General features: G+C 44.2%; 1 protein-coding gene across 1 annotated transcript; it reads right to left on the bottom strand.

The window, feature by feature from the left end:
- Positions 1-12719: 12719 nt before the first annotated feature.
- On the bottom strand, positions 12720-16840 carry LOC127414767 (frizzled-10-like). The gene has a single exon (XM_051653034.1). It carries the CDS (start codon positions 15725-15727, stop codon positions 13985-13987), a length of 1743 nt encoding a protein of 580 aa, XP_051508994.1. The 5' UTR covers positions 15728-16840; the 3' UTR covers positions 12720-13984.
- Positions 16841-18925: the final 2085 nt, after the last annotated feature.

The raw sequence follows: 18925 nt of genomic DNA, 5'->3' as shown, positions 1-18925 counted from the left end.
TCGAGGCCATCGGAATTGCCTGTAACCAGTATGAGTGGTGGCTCTTCATTGACAGCTCATCCAGGAGCCTCAAAGCCATGCTGCTCCATAATGGTAACAAGTACCCGTCTCTTCCCCTGGCTCACTTGGTGCACCTCAAAGAGGATTACAACAACATCAAGACCTTGCTGGATGCCTTGAAGTATGATGAGTACATTTGGGGGCTGATTCATGAAAGTGATATACAGTATAATCGTAAATCTCGAAAAACTACTCACTTCTAAATCTTTTGTAGTCATTTTTGTATTACTTTAGTATAAATGCATGATAATTTGGATTCATATGTTGTTTTTTTCTGACTTTATGTGAACGAAAAGACACAAATTCACCCATTTTCTCATTGGAAATAGGTAAATTCAATCACAATCAAATATTCCAGAAAGCTGTGCAATAAATCAACATATTATATTGTTCAAGTAACTTGCCCTATTGCACCAAAACTCTGTAAAAAATCATCTATTTTGTGTCTGTTCTGAGTAAAATGTTGTTGGATCAAAGAGCAACATAAAAACAGAATGATCAGAAAGCAGTTCCTTAAAGACATAAAGTTGTGATTATGAAAATTTCCACTGCGATAAAGCATAGGCTCTTTTCTATCAAACATTTAATTGGAGATCTTGGATCTTCAAATGGAGAGATCTGCCGCTGGGGGGAACAGGAAGGTGCTTACACAGCTTCTTTATAGTGACTCCCTCTGAGTGACTCAACTCTAATCTCTTTCATGCACTGTTATTTCAAGCCATTTCATAGGCACAATTTTCAAAAGCAATTTGCATAAGACAGGAGACAAGACAGAAAGCCTATGAAAGGACTTTACAGTTATAGAAAAGTAATACAAGACGTTGACAACTGACTTTAAGAAATCGAGACATTGTGAGAGTGTGTGTTCCGGCCTGTTTTGTGTGTGTGAGAGGACCAGAGCAGGGCTCTTCTTGAACAGGTCCTGACTGGAAAACAGGTGCTGAGGGGCTTGTGGTGATGAGTGTATGGGCGTCATCAAAAAAGATCTGATCAAAGAGAGTAAACCCTGCCTGCAGTCAACCAGCCTACAGATTTATGTTATTAGCGCAAAACTAAGACCAACACCACACAGAGGTACAGATATATCTTATCATGATGTGCACATGATATGTGAGGAAAGACAGTGCAAAATTACATGGTAAAGGCCTGTTTACTCAAAGGCATTGTTTACTCACCTTTACTGTATGATGTTTCATATACATATTCAGTTCATTTTCCATGGAACACAAACCAAGAAGATTATCTGTGAATAGCAACTTAAAATTGGGTCTGCTCCGCACACAAAGCTAGTGTAAGGCTTTAAAAGACCTAGAATATAACACAAAAATCATGTGGCCTACTTTGATAGTACTTTTTCAAACTGGTCTCAGAAGTACGTTACTATACCTAAGTTTTTGAAAAACTATTTTTACGTGGCTATTTGCACATATGGCGGAAGTTTACAGTTTTAATTAACTCTAGAGACTTTAATTCACTTTCACACAAATTACGAGTAAATGGCAGATTATCAGTTCATAGACTCTTTTCTCCTAGTTCCTCCCACAATACTATCTTATGACATTCAAACACTTTAACTATAGCACATGACTTTTAAGGATATACATTTTAACGTTTGCAAGTTTATGTAAGTGCAGGGGCGGACTGGGACTAAAAAGTGGCCCTGGACTTTCTGGCCCAGAGCGGCTCACCAAACTCGGACCGCAACACACCACACCATAACACACTGGCTCATTGATTTCAGTAATATTTTTCATGACTTATTTTCTACATTTTTATCAGCCGTGAGTATTATTCAGCAAGCCGCACTTTAAATTATGCAAATGACTATATACTGCTAATAGCTGTACTGTTTATTGATTTTATTTACGCTGCTGTTATTGTATTTGTTGCAACTTACAGTTATTTGTTATTTTGTGATTATTCAGAGCTCATCTTATACTTAATATGTTGTTTTTGGTTGTCACCATTATTGTGATTTGTATGTCACTTTGAGGTGCACTCGAGTTACGAAGCAACGATGCACACACAGAAACCGTACCACTGTGTAAGCAATTTCAAAATAAAAGTCATGACTATTCAAAATAAAATCCATTATATTGGTTTTATTTTACAGAGTTTATTGAATATTCGCTCTGAAACGGGGTCTGTGCAGGCATGTTGGAGCCCAGGGCGGCCACCTATATTGCCTGTAGGACGGGCCAGTATTGCACAGCCCAAATTACCCAGCGGCCCACTGGGAAAACACCCAGTGCTCCCGATGGCCAGTCCACTGTATAAGTGTGATCAAGTTGTGCATTACCTCAACTGATAGAAAGTTGCACTTACTACACGAATAACAGGCATCTTACTGAGCATGCAAATCAACACTTGATCCAAAAGTGTAATAGAAAAACAATACAATTATGGCTGCTTCAGCAATTTTGTTTTTTATCTCAGATTTCCTTTTATGACACTAACAGTTTTAGGTTTAAGGTTTAGGTAAGTTTGTTCATTTTGTTGATTGAAAACTCGATAGAGCATTAACCTTAAATCTGTTTGAGAGAATATTTCAATTGCACCACCAGTAGACATTTCACCCAGAAACTGGCACAATACGTGCAATGAACCTGGTAATGCCATTTTGCAAAAATGTTGCCATAGTCACATCATTTTAATGAGTGGGCTATACTTTTTTGTTCTTTTTGAAGCTTAACAGATGTGGTCACTATGGACTATCTTTGAGACTAAGCTGTGAGAATATTATACAGAATTTCTCCTTTTGTGTTCCACGGATGAAATAACAGCATTGGCCTTACTGTACATGTAATGCTTTGTGACACATAGGACGACATGGATCATTTAGACAAACCCAACTATAAAATAACTGTTCAGTCAGAACACCTACCTGATGATTTGAGTGGTTGATTGGTGAATGAATGACTGACAATATTTAACAGGTGGGCATTTTAATCGTGTAAAATGCGGGGATGCAAAATTATAGTACACTTGCCAAGCAAACAGACCTATCAGATCTGCAAAGCAATGGAATTGGCATTAAAATGGGAATTCTGTCCTTTACACTTCAGCTCTTACCTCACTTCAAAAACACACTCCATCTTCATGTGGTGAACCTACCTTTTAGTTGCAACTATAGAGAAAGCAAATAGGAAAGAAAAAATGGAAAAGGTAAAAGTGAGAAAAATTGTGTTTTTAGAAGAAGGTAGATTAGGAACTGTCATTGATATTTACAGATTGACTCGTACACCTCAGGGCCTAGAGTCCAGGAGGCCCTTAAACGGCCTTGTGTGTACACAAGTATGTATCTGTGTGTGGGAGAGAGAGTGAGAGGAGAGTAAAATGTGGTGTGAAAGTGTGTGTGTGTGTGTGTGTGTGTGTGTATGTGTGGGTGTCAAATGAGGCCTTTCTGATTCATGTGCTTGAATTTTGAAACACTACAAGGACATTGTAGAGACTTGAATACCCCCTGAGCAAAGTACAGAACACACACTTCACTCAGTCCTTCTCATCAAATCAGACCTGTTTTAGATCTTTTTCAAACACACGCACGCACACACACACTAACTTGTTTTTATATCATTGTGGGGACTCTTCATAGACTTCCATGCATTTTATGGATTTTATACAGATCTAACGATAATTTCTATCCCCTAACCCTACCCCTAAACCTAACCCTCACAGAAACATTTTTACATTTTCAAAAAAACAGCATTTAGTATGTTTAATAAGCCATTTCCCTCGTGAGGACCGCTGGCTGGGTTCCCATAATGTAGTATAAACGTCCTGGTTACTTTCATAACCTCTGTTCCCTGATGGTGGGAACGAGACATTGTGTCGATGTAGTGACACTAGGGGTCACTCTTAGGAGCCCCAAACACCTCTGCTTTTTTTTAAAAAGGCCAATGAGAATTGGCGAGTGGAATTTGCATGCCACTCCCCCAGACATATGGGTATAAAAGGAGCTGGTATGCAACCACTCATTCAGGTTTTGTGCTGAGCAGCCGAGACCAGGTCCCGGCCATTTCAGCGGGTAGTTCAGCGTTGTGGCAAGAGGGACACAACGTCTCGTACCCTCCATCAGGGAACGGAGGTTATGAAAGTAACCAGGACATTCCCTATCTGTCACTCACTCGATGTTGTGTCGATGTAGTGACACTAGGGGTCCCTATACAAAACGCCACAACTAGCAGAACTGTGTTACGTGAACTGGTGTTGTGTGACAGGCAGACTGCTGTGTGCCTCGTAGCCAGCGCACCAGGCTGTCACATAACCTCCCCCAACGCTCTTATGAGCGTCGAACGGTCCATCAGGAACAAGTCGACTGCCTAACTATTGGGACAGGCTAGCCCAGCCAAGGCTTCTTTTCCCTCTCCTTTCTCCCCAAAAAGAGTGGAATTTGTTAACTGAAAGGGGAAGACACCGCGGAGACCACACCCCACCCAAAAAGGGGGGGGGGGGTATTTTGAGTGCAATATGTCACATGGTCTTACCGAGTCTTGTCGGAAGTATGTCATGTGGAGAGGTCCCATGGTAGGTCCTACCTGAAGGGGGAGGAGTTTCTACAGAGCATGGCGACCGGGGGCAGAGGGGCCTCTGCCCAAGGAAGACGCAGTTTGCTGTCAGGGAAACGATTTTGCGAAAGATATCACATGGGGTCGCCTTTGGGGAACCAGCACATGTGGAGCACCTACCTCAGTACAGGGGCTCATTAGCGCAAGTACTGGGCCGGTCAGCGAGTTTCTCCGCAAACTCAACTGCCAGAGGGCTAAGGAGGAAAGTCATCCAGAGATCACGGTCTGTGAACATGACTGGGAGTCAAAAGAGCACATCTTCACCTCAAGGGAGGGGAAAGGCACTATGCGCAAGCGGTACACCCGGCCAGTTTGTCCCGGAACTTACCTGCTCGTGCCTGCAAATACACGAGACGAGACTGGCTGAAACCAGAGATTGTAGAACCTCGCAAAGGTGTTGGGTGTTGCCCAGCCTGCTGCTCTGCAGATGTCTGTCAAAGAGGCACTGGCCAGGGCCCAGGAGGCCACCACACTACTGGTGGAGTGGGCTCGTAACCCCACAGGGGATGGCACATCGCGATGGCATCAATGACCCAGTGGGTGATCCTCTGTTTGGAGACAGCGCTTCCTTTCCGCTGTCCACCAAAGCAAACAAAGAGCTACTTGGAGCTTCTAAGGCTCTGCGTTTGATCCAAATATATGCATAAAGCTCGCACCGGACACAGCAATGCCAAAGCTGGATCTTCCTCCTCCTGGGGCAGCGCTAGCAGGTTTACCACCTGATCCCTAAAAGGGGTCGTGGGAACCTTGGGCACATAGCCCGGTCGGGGTCTCAGGATCATGTGAGAGTAACCTGGACTGAACTCCAGGCACGATTCGCTGACTGAGAACGTCTGCAGGTCCCCTACCCTTTTGATGGAAGTGAGCACAGTCAGGAGGGCAGTCTTCAAAGAGAGTGCCTTAAGCTCAGCTGACTCCAAGGGCTCAAAGGGAGCTCTCTGTAGACCCCGAAGGACTACAGAGAGGTCCAACGAGGGGACGAGGCGCAGTCTGGAGGGATTCAACCTCCTAGCGCCTTTCAGGAACCTGATGATCAAGTCATGCTTCCCCAAATACTTACCATTTACTGCATCGTGAAGAGCCGAAATAGTGGCTACATACACCTTCAGGGTGGAGGGGGACAGCCGCCCCTCCAGCCTCTCCTGCAGGAAGGAAAGCACTGATCTGACTGCACATCTCTGGGGGTCTTCACATCGGGAAAAACAAAACTTAGCAAACAGATGCCACTTCAAGGCATACAGGCGACTCGTAGAGGGAGCCCTAGCCTGAGTGATCATGTCTACCACCGCGGGTGGTAGGCCACTTAGGTCTTCCGCGTCCCGTCCAGGGGTCAGACGTGGAGATTCCAGAGGTCTGGTCGTGGGTGCCAGATGGTGCCCCGTCCCTGAGAAAGAAGGTCCTTCCTCAGGAGAATTCGCCAGGGGGGTGCTGTCGCGAGGAGCGTGAGATCAGAGAACCACGTCTGGGTGGGCCAGTAGGGTGCTACTAGGATGACCTGCTCCTCATCCTCCCTGACCTTGCACAGGGTCTGTGCAAGTAGGCTCACTGGGGGAAACACGTATTTGCGTAGTCCAGGGGGCCAGCTGTGTGCCAGCGCATCTATACCGAGGGGTGCCTAAAGTGCCTAAAAAGGGCGTACCAAAGCGGGCAGTGGGAGGATTCCCTGGAAGCAAACAGGTCTACCTGTGCTCGACCGAATCGACTCCAAATCAGCTGGACCACCTGTGGGTGGAGTCTCCACTCTCCCCTGAGGGTAACCTGATGTGACAGCGCGTCTGCTGCGGTGTTGAGGTTGCCCGGGATGTGAGTGGCTCTAGCGAATTGAGGCGCTGCTGACTCCAGAGGAGGAGACGGCAGAAGATTTGTGACATACAATGGGATTGTACACCGCCTTGGTGGTTGATGTACGCTACCGTCGCTGTGTTGTCCGTCTGGACCAACACGTGCTTGCCCTGGATCAATGGTCGAAACCTCCGCAGGGCGAGCAGTACTGCCAACAACTCTAGGCAGTTGATGTGCCAACGCAGCCGCGGGCCAGTCCAGGAGCACCCCATTACACGCCCATTACATACGGCACCCCAGCCCGTCTTGGAGGCGTCTGTTGTAACCATGACGCACCTGGAGACCTGCTCTAGGGGAACCCCTGCCCACAGAAATGCAAGGTTGGTCCAAGGGCTGAAGAGGCGGCGACAGATTGGCGTGATGGTCACGCGATGTGTCCCATGGCACCATGCCCATCTCGTGCTGAAGCGGTCTCATATGCATCAACCTGAGCGGTGTGGCCGCTGCTGAGGATGCCATATGCCCCAGGAGCCTCTGAAAAAGTTTCAATGGAACCGCTGTTCTCCGTCTGAACGCCTTCAGACAGTTCAGCACCGACTGTGCGTGTTCGTTCGTGAGGCGCGCTGTCATCGAGACTGAATCCAACTCCAAACCGAGAAAAGAGATGGTCTGAACCGGGGAGAGCTTGCTTTTTTCCCAGTTGACCTGAAGCCCCAGTCAGCTGAGGTGCCGGAGCACGAGGTCCCTGTGTGCGCACAGCAACTCTCGAGAGTGAGCTAGGATTAGCCAGTCATCGAGATAGTTGAGGATGCTGACGCCCACTTCCCTTAGTGGGGCAAGGTCTGCCTGTGACCTTCGTGAAGATGTGAGGGGACAAGGACAGGCCGTAGGGGAGGACCTTGTACTGGTACGCCTGGCCTTCGAAGGCAAACCGCAGGAAGGGTCTGTGTTGAGGTAAGACCGAGACGTGGAAGTACGCGTCCTTCAGGTCTACCGCCGCGAACCAATCTTGATGCCGGACACTCGCTAGAATGTGTTTTTGAGTCAGCATCTTGAACGGAAGTCTGTGCAAATCCCAGTTCAGTACTTGCAGGTCCAGGATTGGTCGCAACCCACCGCCTTTCTTTGGTATGATGAAGTAAGGGCTGTAGAACCCATTCTTCATCTCGGCTGGAGGGACAGGTTCTATCGCGCCCTTGCGCAGAAGGGTAGCGATCTCCGCACGCAAAGTAGCGGCATTCTCGCCCTTCACCAAGGTGAAGTGGATGCCGCTGAACCTGGGCGGGCACCTGGTGAATTGAATTGCGTAGCCGAGTCAGACGGTCCATTGGAAAGCGCGAGCCAAGCACCCAAACTCCGGGTGAGGGGGACCAAGGGAATGATCACATCGGACGTACCGGCAGGTGGGGCCTCTCGGTGGGGTGGAGCTCGAGGTGCCACGTTGAGGGGATTCGAGCCCCATGGCCGTGCTGAGTCCAGGGACATCGAAGCACTTACCTGGCTCCTGCCGACCACCATAAGATTGGCCGAGGAGGGGGGAGGAGGAGTCTCGTCCCCGTAGTCCACTGGACCCAATCCCGTGTGGGCGTGTTTGTGCCACAGCTGGGTGCACAGGGGCAGGGGGACCAACGCTGGAGTGCCATACCTGCAAAGATGGGAGGGTGGATGGTGGTCATGACGACGGCCGTGCACACTGGGCATGTGACCCAGGGAACAAGAAAACTGCTCTTTTGTTGAATTTTTGGGTACCGCAGCCTCTTGGACATGTGGCAAAATTAAATGACAATGAAACAAAAGATACTCCTCCTGGCCCTCCACCCGGGATGGAGTGTTCTGCTCACCAGATCCAGAGAAGCGGGTCTCCTTGCCCCTGGGTCGCCTGTCTCAGGGGTGCTTTGAAGCCTTCCTCGGGTTCTTGGCGGCCGGCCGTGAGACGGGTGGCGTCTGCTTCCTGCACTGGGCTCCACGCCGGGGCCGAGCCATGGGGGCGGGCTGTGGTGGAGCCGGTGTTGTAGTTGCAGGAGGACACCCTTGGCAATGAGCAGATGGGGTGCGGGGTCTTGAGCCGCACTGGGGCAGGATGTGCTGTATGGCCTCCGTCTGCTACTTCACCGCCGAGAACTGCTGGGCAAAGTCCTCGACGGTGTCGCCGAATAGGCCAACCTGGGAGATGGGGGCGTCAAGGAACCGTGCCTTGTCAGCCTCTCGCATCTCAACCAAGTTGAGCCAAAGGTGGCGCTCCAGGACCTCCAGGGTGGACATCGCCTGCCCGAGAGACTGCGCCGTAACCTTCCTCACCCGGAGAGCGAGGTCGGTCGCGGAGCGCAGTTCCTGCATCAATCCCGGTTCAGAACTACCTTCGTGCAGTTCTTTTAGTGACTTGGTTTGGTGTACTTGCAGGAGAGCCATGGCGTGCAGGGCGGAGGCGGCTTGTCCAGTAGCACCGTAGGCCTTAGCTGTCAGGGACGATGTAAACCTACAGGCCCTGGACGGGAGTTTTGGGCACCCGCGCCAGGTGGCAGCACTCTGCGGACACAATTGCACCGCAAGCACCTTATCCACCTGGGGGATCACCGAATACCCCCTGGCTGCTCCGCCATCGAGGGTAGCAAGAGCGGGGGAGCTGAAAGACCAGGACTGGGCAATAAAAGGTGCCTTCCACAATCTTGTCAGCTCCTCATGCACTTCTGGGAAGAAAGGAACGGGGGCCCAGAGCCACGCCCCCGAGCCCAGGAACCAATCATCTAGCCGCGAGGGTTCAGGGAAGAGTGGAGGGTTCCACTCTAGCCCGACACTCGCGGCCACCCGGGAAAGCATGTCCGTCATGTCTGCGTCGGCCTGGGACTGGGCAACCATTCCTGAAGGAGGAAGCCCAGTCGAAGCCTCTGCGTCCGACTGGATGAGCCCGCTCTCTGATGCTGCGCTCGATAACTTGTCTTCTTCCCAGGCTCCGAACGAGAGGTCGAACTCGCCCTGAGACGAGCCGGTGATCTCGTCCGAGCGCCCGACCGGGCCAAGTGAGTGTACTGTGGAATGGGAGGTCCGTGGGCGGATACCCGGCGGAAGTGGTCCCATTGAGGTCCCCAAATCGCCCCCAGTGCTAACCAGCACGTCCTCATACCCGTAGGTAGAAGGAGCGAGGCGGGGAGCCACTGGGGTGGCTTGCTTTCTTACGAATGCAAGCCGCGACCGCAACGTTGCCATGGTCATGTTCTCGCAATGAGGACAAGACCCATCCACGAACGATGTCTCCGCGTTGGCAGCGCCCAGACACGTAAGACAGCGATCGTGACCGTCAGAATCGGAGAGATAACGACTGCAACCAGGAATAACACACAAACGGAAAGGCATCTTTAAAAAGAAGTTCCGTGTGTGCCACTCTTTTAGAAAGAAAATATGCTTTTTTTTAGAATATACTCTTTTAGTTGTTTCTGCCGAAGCACCCAGGGGCGTTCTCTGCACTCCACGGGTGCAGAGGGGGAGAAGCTGCTGAAATGCACCGTAGAATCCAGCAGATGAGGTGAATGAACTTTGCGGATGAATTCAGCTTCAATGAATAGAACCGCTCGGCTCCGAAGAGAAAATCTGAATGAGTGGTTGCATACCAGCTCGTTTTATACCCGTATGTCCGGGGGAGTGGCATGCAAATTCCACTCGCCAATTCTCATTGGCCTTTTTTTCAAAAAAGCAGAGGTGTTTGGGGCTCCCAAGAGTGACCCCTAGTGTCACTACATCGACACAACGTTGAGTGAGTGACAGATAGGGAACATAGTACACACACAGACACACACACATACACACACACTGCACTTGACACATAAGGTGAGCTTTTAAAGGGCAGTGAAATCTTTACCCTAATCTTAAAATGACTGCCACCTAAATGTTTGCACTTCCACAGCCACTCACTTTATGTTGTGTATATGTATGGGATATATGTAAGTGTATTTTTTGCTGCAAAAAATCTCATATTAAATTCACAACAAATAAGCTTCTGTTTATGTGTTTCCTGTATACAAATCGAGAAATTAAGGAAATTTAAGAATATGACAGGGCATATAAGAGAGTTGTGCTTTCCTTTTTTGTTCCTTTGCATGTTAAAGTGTTCTTCTGATCGAGCAAGGCCTAAAGATCATCCTCACCTGGGCTCAAGCTAATGACAGATGTGATTAAACTTCAAAAGGGCATAATTAGCCCTAATTTAAATGTTATGCATTCTCAAGACATAGCCTTGTAGATAATCGTCTGTGCATTCTGAAGTTGAGTTTCAAGTTAAGCCTATGTTAAGTTGTTAACACTATTATTAAAATTATGATTAGATTGGTTTTAAGGAGGCATAAACATAAAGAAAAAAATATCCCCACCAATCAAAATGCTCAGCAAGTAAACATTTCTTAAAATAGCTGCTCTTTTGAAGTCATGTAATTTCTTGCATTTTTCTCTTATGTATAACACTGTATTACTATTCAATGTGTTAACACACTTTGTAAACTTTTTAAAACTCTTAACATTCTGAATTAAATACTAACACAATTACTTGTAATACCAGTAACTAAGTAAAAGTCTTATAAAAATGTGTGTGGGATTTCAAGACATTGTCTAATAGGATGGACTCCAACTAAATTTACTTTACTCACCCCAATGTAGTTTCAAACCAGTATTACTTTCTTTTTTCTGTGGAACACAAAAGGAGCTGTTTAGTAACGTTTCCCCAGCTAGGTCTGGTTCCTCTCAAGGTTTTTTCATTTTCTACTTAAACATCTCGGGGAGTTTTTCCTTGACACTGCTGCCTTTGGCTTGCTCACAAGGTACTGTTTTCTATAAAGCTGCTTTGAAACATGCATTGTGAAAAGTGTTATACAAATAAATCTTGACATCTTCACTTTTGAGTTTGTAGTCTCAAAAGCTTAGTATTAAGTTTAACAAGCAGAGGAGATTCATATGTGATTATTAGTAACAGACTTTTTGAGCATTCTACTCTTCAACAGTGAAAAAAGCAGCTCTAAATCAAAGTCTTCACTTCAAAAATTACCCGATTTTATGTTACAAAAAAAAAAATTAAAAAAAAAAAAATTTAACTTGTAGACAAAAACAAAACAAACTTTAAAGCTTTCTGCTTCACCATTGTTTATCAATGTAACATGGAAGTGAATAGATTAATTTTAATAAGATAGAAATATGAAAGCCTGGGTGTTTTTATGATACCATAAAACTTTTTATATTAGTGATATCCTTTTTGTCTTTTCAATAGGCATTGTGGGATCAGAGAGTGCATGAGTGTTCTTATACAAAGCCTGCTCTAAAGTCACAAACACGCATGCACAAAAGATGAAGCCCAAAGAACATGACAGAACATGTGTCGGGTCTAGAGTCAGTGGCTGTGTCTCGTTTCGAAGGCTGCGTGCTAGGTAGGACGCGTCCTTTGAAGGCTGCAGTATACCGAGCGTCATCCTTTGAACAAATCTCATTTAAACGAGACGGTCTTCATAGGACAAACGGAAACTGAAAGTAACATGGTTGCTATGACAGCACGCCACTCTTTAACAAGCGCGAGCGCTTTGAGTGAGAAGGTAACAAAGTCCCTTTGGAAAGGGAATGCATGAGGTACATTTTAGGAGAGTTATAATGATGTAAAGAGAAAAGAAAATAGATTTTATAGGTGTACTTTTAGTCTAATACTTTATTTTAATTATATATTAATATAATGATACAGATTATATACTCTGCACCCATCTACTGAGGTACTTCAACATCATATTTATGGGAAAAAAGACATTTCCATTGAAGCAAAGAATTGTGGGTTGTGAGTGCCCACGAAGGATACACCTCATGCATCCTCCAAATTCCCGTGAAAGAAGGTCACATTCGAAGGCTGCATTTGAAGTGTCCTACTCGCTTTTCTGAAACGAGACAGCCTCGATGACGTATGCGGCCGAGAAATGCGACCTCCGGAGGACGCATCCTTCAAAACGAGACACAGCCAGTGTTTCCTCTGGTTATAATGGTTGCAAAAGAATAAGGAGCCTGGCAGATTATTAATGATAGGTATCTGCCCATTCTTTAAATTTTCATCCAATGGATTGATCATACCTATTTCTACAGTCTTAGGATAAGCATTTGTGGCATAATGTTGACTACCACAAAAATGTGTTTCTACACATCTGTTTCTCCTTTGTTAAAAAAAAAAAAAAAAAAAAAAAAAAAAAACAATTTGATTACAGTGATGTATTTACAATGGAAGTGAAAGGGGCCAATCCTTAAATGTTCAAACATTCACAGTTTCAAAAGTATAGCCACAAAATGTAAACAACATGCATGTTAACATGATTTTAATGTGATAATACAGAAAAGGTTATTAAGCGATTTTAAGTTATATCCAATTTTATAATTTCGTTCCATGACAACGTAATGGCGTAAACCCAAATACGGCCATAAAAACGATGATTTAAACAGCTTTACAGCTCAAACAATACATACGTTTTAACAGATGAATTAATGTAAGTGCTTTTATAAAATTCACATTTCTGGCTCCATACACATACCTCATTGTGATCTTAATTTTTTGCTTTTTTCAAAGAAAAGGAGGGATGTGTTGAAATAATTTTTTATGGTAATCACCATTATGCCACAAATGTCGTTGATTGAGCTTAACTTGTATTGAACCCGGAATATTCCTTTAATCAAATCTCATGAGTTTTGTAATTCTTAAAGGACTTAGATTTGCTTCATGAAGGAAAAACTTTTGAACCACATCCACACTCAACACGAACAATAAAAAGGCTTTGTGGTTCACAGCATTAGTTTCAAAACATTTAAAACTAAAATGATTTTTTTTATTTATTCTTATAAAATATGAACCTTTAGAAATATACACAAATGTTTGTAGGACATAAAAAGAAACCAGGGGGCATGAACTCACTGTACAAAATAACTCAAAAACAAGTTTTCTCTTTGTGTCTGCAATATTTAGTGCTTTAAGATTTACTTTGTTCCATGAAAAGGCCTAACAATAGGCAGTTCATACTCTGCTCAGGCCCTATTGAGCAGCTGCACTCCAATGTCAATGCAGTTGTGTATGACACAGCCTTCGTTTTCATAGAAAAGCCATACTACTATGCCACGGAGGAGCCGCTTTTCCCCAAGCCATTCACACCCATTGTTTGTTGAGTCCTTTCATTGTCTTTAATCACAGCCCTTCAGTATAAGAGTCCCTTTTCTCTCTGTCACTAAGGGAAACAACTATTGCACATGATACAGACATCCCAATAACATGATGGCAATAGGGACTCATCCCTTTTTCTTTGTTTTTAAAAAACAAAAACTCCCCAAACTCATAAAAGTTTCAGATGTAGTACAAGCACTAAGAACTAAAGACTAAGCAGAGGTTGATCTTGTAGTTTCACACACAACAAAAAAACTTGTTGGGGATGTTGCATCTTTTTAACAACCGAAGTTTGCATAAAATAAATATGATCATAGTTGTGTCCTTTGCTGGCTCCTGTATAAACCAGTTTTTGTTTGGTCTGAGTCCAGCATTTATTAAGCTTCTTGGCTGTCTGCATGTATAGAGGCCCAGCTCATACACATGTAGCAGGAGGACCTGCTGGTTCGTACTTGGTTTTATGTCCTTTCAGAGCAGGATTAGGCTTGAGACAAGGTCCAGTGCCTGTGAAAACACATGCAGCCTTCCTCCTCGTCGTCTTCTTCAGTTTGCGGCTGAAAACATTCTGCCAAGACTGCAGCGTTTTGGATGTCCAGATCCACATGCCGCTGGTGATGCCCACCACCAATAACATGAAAATTTTAACCATAAAGATTTCCACGGCTGGGATAGAGCTCTTCATCACACATTCCTCGCCACTCTTACCACCCTGTACGCACTTCTGCTCACCCACTAATATCTTCCAATAATCCATGTTGAGTCGCTCATAAAAATAGCATGCGATGACACAAGTGGCGGGGACAGTGTAGAGAACTGAGAAGACGCCGATTCGAACCATCAGCTTCTCCAGCTTATCCGTATTCTCTCCTTCAGTCTTCATAACTTTACGAATGTGAAAGAGTGCAACGAATCCAGAGAGTAGAAAGGAAGTGCCAATGATGAGATAGCAAGAGAGGGGAATAAGGACGAAACCAGTCAAGGCTTTGACGTCCATGCTGCCAACATAGCACACCCCTGTAAGTTCATCTCCTGCCACCTTCCTCATAACCAGGATCATGATGGTCTTGATGGCTGGTATAGCCCATGCTGCCAGATGAAAGTAGCTGCTGTTGGCTTCAATGGCCTCATGACCCCATTTCTTTCCAGCTGCCAGGAACCACGTGAGTGTCAGAATGACCCACCACAGTGAACTGGCCATTCCGAAGTAGTATAGGATAAGGAAGACTATAGTGCAACCGGTGCTCTCCAAGCCTTCCTGGATGATGTACTGCACACCACTATCACGGTCACAGGCCACATTTTCCACTCCCACAAAAAGTCTTATAAGAAAGCCCACCGAGTAAACACAGTAGGACATAGAGAGGAAGATGATGGGCCGCTCAGGGTACTTAAAGCGCTGAGGATCAATGAGGAAGGTGAGTACGGTAAAGGCACTGGAGATAAAGCACAGGATGGACCAGATGGCAATCCACACCATAGAGAAGCGCTTGTCACCCTGACTCCAGTACACATCAACATTAGAGTAACACTTGGGGGCACAGGACTCACTCTTCTGCACATAATGAAACTTTCCAGGATTGCTGCATGTTGTCTTAGCCACCCTCTCCTTAATAGGAAGTTCTTGGTTGTTACCTGGCCTTGGGGGTCGGGAGTCTGGTGGCTGAGTGTGGGACCCCTTTAGGGGCTCGTCTGTGCCATTGTTAGGGGCCTCCATACAGAGATAATTGGGGTCATTCTTGTTTGGCAGCCTGGAACAATCCAGTGAGTCAGGCCAGTGGAAGTTAAAATGCTCCATGATGGGTGAACACTTCTGCCTAGCCTGCTCGCACATTACTCGGCATGCTGGAATAGGTGTGGATACCTGCTCTGTGCACATGGGCGCATAGAGCGAGCACAAGAAAAACTTCAGATGACTGTGGCAGCCAAACTCAATAAGCGGAGCAAACTCGTGCAGCTTGATGGCCGCCTCACTTTGATCCTCATGTCCCATTAAGTTAGGCATAACTGTCAAGTTGTAGCCAATGTCTTTGCAAAGAGGAATGGCGATCTCCTGGCATCGTCCTTCACCCGGCCGGTCGGGGTCTATGGAACTGATAGCAGAACAAAACCCAGCCACCCACAGCAGCACAATGCCAAGTCCAAAATTGGCAGCAAACATTGTCTTTCTTTATTAACTCATGTAGCAGGAATGAAAAAAGAATGACATAAAGGTCTTTCAAAAAAGGTTTAAAACTGTATTTGTTCTAGAAAAGTTGCATCATTGTCACTGTATTCCATTAAAGTAGAAGAAAAGGATGAAATAGCCGCAGTGAAAAAGCAAACACATGTTTCTCTTTTGTAGAGAGTATGTGAGTCAATCAGAGTTTGTAACAGGTTTCAATAGTGTTCAGTTCAACCAGGAAACGCAATTCTGTAAAAATTAGAGGGATTATAAGAAACATTAGAAAACTTAGTTCACTGTTTATATTCAATTCCCAGTCTACAGGTGATAATTCATTCTTCAAATGCACATATGCTCCGCTGCTGAGATGCTGACGATCTGTTTCCCTCACGAAAGTAGTTTACTCTTCAACTTGTGATGGTGCTACTTCCCACATTCATTCGCCGCGAAATATCCCAACTGAGCCAACTCAAACAGACCATTTGCATGCATCAGATCGTCCACGGCGTCGTTTTATCGTAGTCATTAAGCACATGTGAATATGAATGAATCCCCTCTGTAAACCGGTGAAAATTCGCTCCAACTTGTCTACATACACTCACTTTCTCCGTCAAGAGTTTCGTGCTCGCTGACTCGTGCTCTGTCTTATTCTGAGCTCCTCTGCTCTGCTCCGTCCTGAACTAACCTGCTGAAAGATCCGCCTTCAAAGTCTGCTGCTTTACATAAGAAAGCCCAAACTGACACACTGATTATCCTTAAACCGTGCGGAACTGCCCATGTAGACTTCAAATCCTCCTCACCGTTTTACAACAAGATCACAGTGTGCTCACTGGCCATTTGTTGTTGTTTTCTCCCGCTATGAAATCTCTCTGATGATTTACTAAAGCGTGTCAGAAATTCACTCTTTACGGGGCAAGCAGGCGAGAAATCTATCACGGAGGACGACCAAAAGGATTCAGCAGCTTTCCAGTCGAGATGTGTCCCTTCTCTCAACAACTGGCGATTTTCACGGTCCGACCATTATAGGAACAGTGAGAGGAGAGTTTTTAGCCCTTCAATTTCCTCTCGCTTTTTATTATTGACTGAACTAGAACTGTTCATATGTCGGAATGTGACTAAATGAAACTGTGAGGCTGTTGACACAACACTTATTCATGTCACCACAATTAAACACGTAATGAAGCATATTTTATGATCAAACAGATTGTGAACTTTAATTTCAAAGCGCAGACTTAAAAGAGAATGCATGTATTTATGTAGGCTACGTATTTGTGTACATGAAGTCCCTTAGTTGTTTCCATGTTTTGCTTATTAAAAATGAATAATTAATTACTGGGTCATTTATTTCTTTTAAGTCCCCAGAACAAGTTATGGTTGGCTATTTAAAACGTTTAATTTCTATGATTACAATTTGAATAGGCTTGTTAAAAGAATAAATAGTATTTATGATGTTACACACTGATGTGTGCCTCAATTTCTTTCAAGTCAAATAAATTGAAATAATTTAATTTAGACCTGTTCCACTAGTGTAATTTTCTGATGTCCCCAGAGCTGCACAGACATTTTTGACAAAAATATTTGACATTCTCTCATTGACATATATTCATTTGTGGTTAATGTGTAATTTAAACACTGATTGTGGATTTGTGTGTGTGTATCCCTGGACTTATTGTCCACCCTGTTTTGTCAAGACACGTGACCTTTCTTTGAAGATCTATATCATGAAATGATGTCACACACTGGAGTTAACATCAACCATTCAGATTTGTTTTATTTATTTATTTATTAAATTTTTTATCGAAGTGTATAACTCTTCTTTCCTATTTATGTTTCTCTTTATGTTGTGATGTTAGAAATAAGATCATAACTATACGTTTACAAATATCCATCAAATGTCCACCCAGGATGGACATCTGAATTTTTAAAGTCATTTAGCTTGACCTGAATGGTTTATAAAATCTTTAACATGTCCCTTTATTGATGAAACGTAGCTATATAAAAGCATGTTTAATTTTTCAAAAGTTTCAAAGCAGAAAAGGCACCAATTTGTATGAATGATGCTCCTACAGTGATTGTGTAACAAAGACAATGTTGTGCTAGCAATCAACTGAAGAATCACATTAATTCCTAAGTTTTGTACATAACACTGAGTGCTTTTATAAATCCTCTGCCCTTTGCAGAGCATAAAATCAATATGTAAAAATTTCTCCTGCATGGCATGCAGCTATAAAACAAGTGGGAGTGTGATGGCATCAAATAAATTCTTAACCTACACTGTTAAAAATTGCTGTAAATTTACAGCCAAGTTCCTACAGCAATCTACTGTGATTCTAAAATACAGTAGTTTGCTGTTAAAAATGTTGCATTCTGGGAGATCAAGAGCAGGCTCACTGTGAAGTGACTAGTTTTACGGTAAGTAGCTGTTCTGTGCAAGGCATTAGGGGAAAATGAACATTTTAAATCATGATATCATCTTGGTGAAAGCTATAGTGACATTTTGAAATGTATATTTTAATCCCCCCCCCCCCATGAAAATTTTAGTTTGTGGCACATGGTTAGTGTTCATGATGTTTCTGACCAACATCTCTGTTCTTTATCATCTCACATCAGCCTTCACTTGTCTGTCTAATGAGAAGTCAAATAAAAAAAAAAATAAAAAAATCAACTTTAGAAGCATTAAATGTACCATTTTGCCAGGACTGAACAGTGTATTTTTTATGAAAGGAAAAACAACAACAACCTGTACACAGTAAAATAACAGTATAGCACTGCATTGTGGGTTATAATGATGAAATACCCATAAGCCCTTGCGCTTGAATAAGCACTTATGCTTTGGCAAATGCATTGGAGCTACAAAAAAAAAAAAAAAAAAAAACAGAAACACATACAAAATTATTTATTCAGACTTAATAGAAGTCTTAGTATAATTAGTGTTGTTGTTTTGTTATCAATAATTGTGTTTTGATTGAAGTCATCATTATGGTGATTAGTGTTCTCTTGAGCTGGCACCTTGGACCTTCTTTATTATTATATTATGTTTTTCCAGCCAGTCAATTTACGTTTACGTAAAAGACAAGTTGTTGCACTGTGCTACTTGGAAGACAAAACCTAAGGTCAGCCTGAATGTCTGATCCTACCTTGCAAATGGTACTATATGTGGCAATAGTGATGCATTACACATAAAAACATAAAAGC

Source organism: Myxocyprinus asiaticus, chromosome 24 (genome assembly GCF_019703515.2).
Source record: "Myxocyprinus asiaticus isolate MX2 ecotype Aquarium Trade chromosome 24, UBuf_Myxa_2, whole genome shotgun sequence".
Taxonomy (NCBI): domain Eukaryota; kingdom Metazoa; phylum Chordata; class Actinopteri; order Cypriniformes; family Catostomidae; genus Myxocyprinus; species Myxocyprinus asiaticus.
This window is presented reverse-complemented; position numbering and strand designations above follow the sequence as displayed.

Excerpts from the sequence above, each read along its gene's own strand:
- LOC127414767 (XM_051653034.1), bottom strand. The coding sequence starts at position 15,727 with ATGTTTGCTGCCAATTTTGGACTTGGCATTGTGCTGCTGTGGGTGGCT.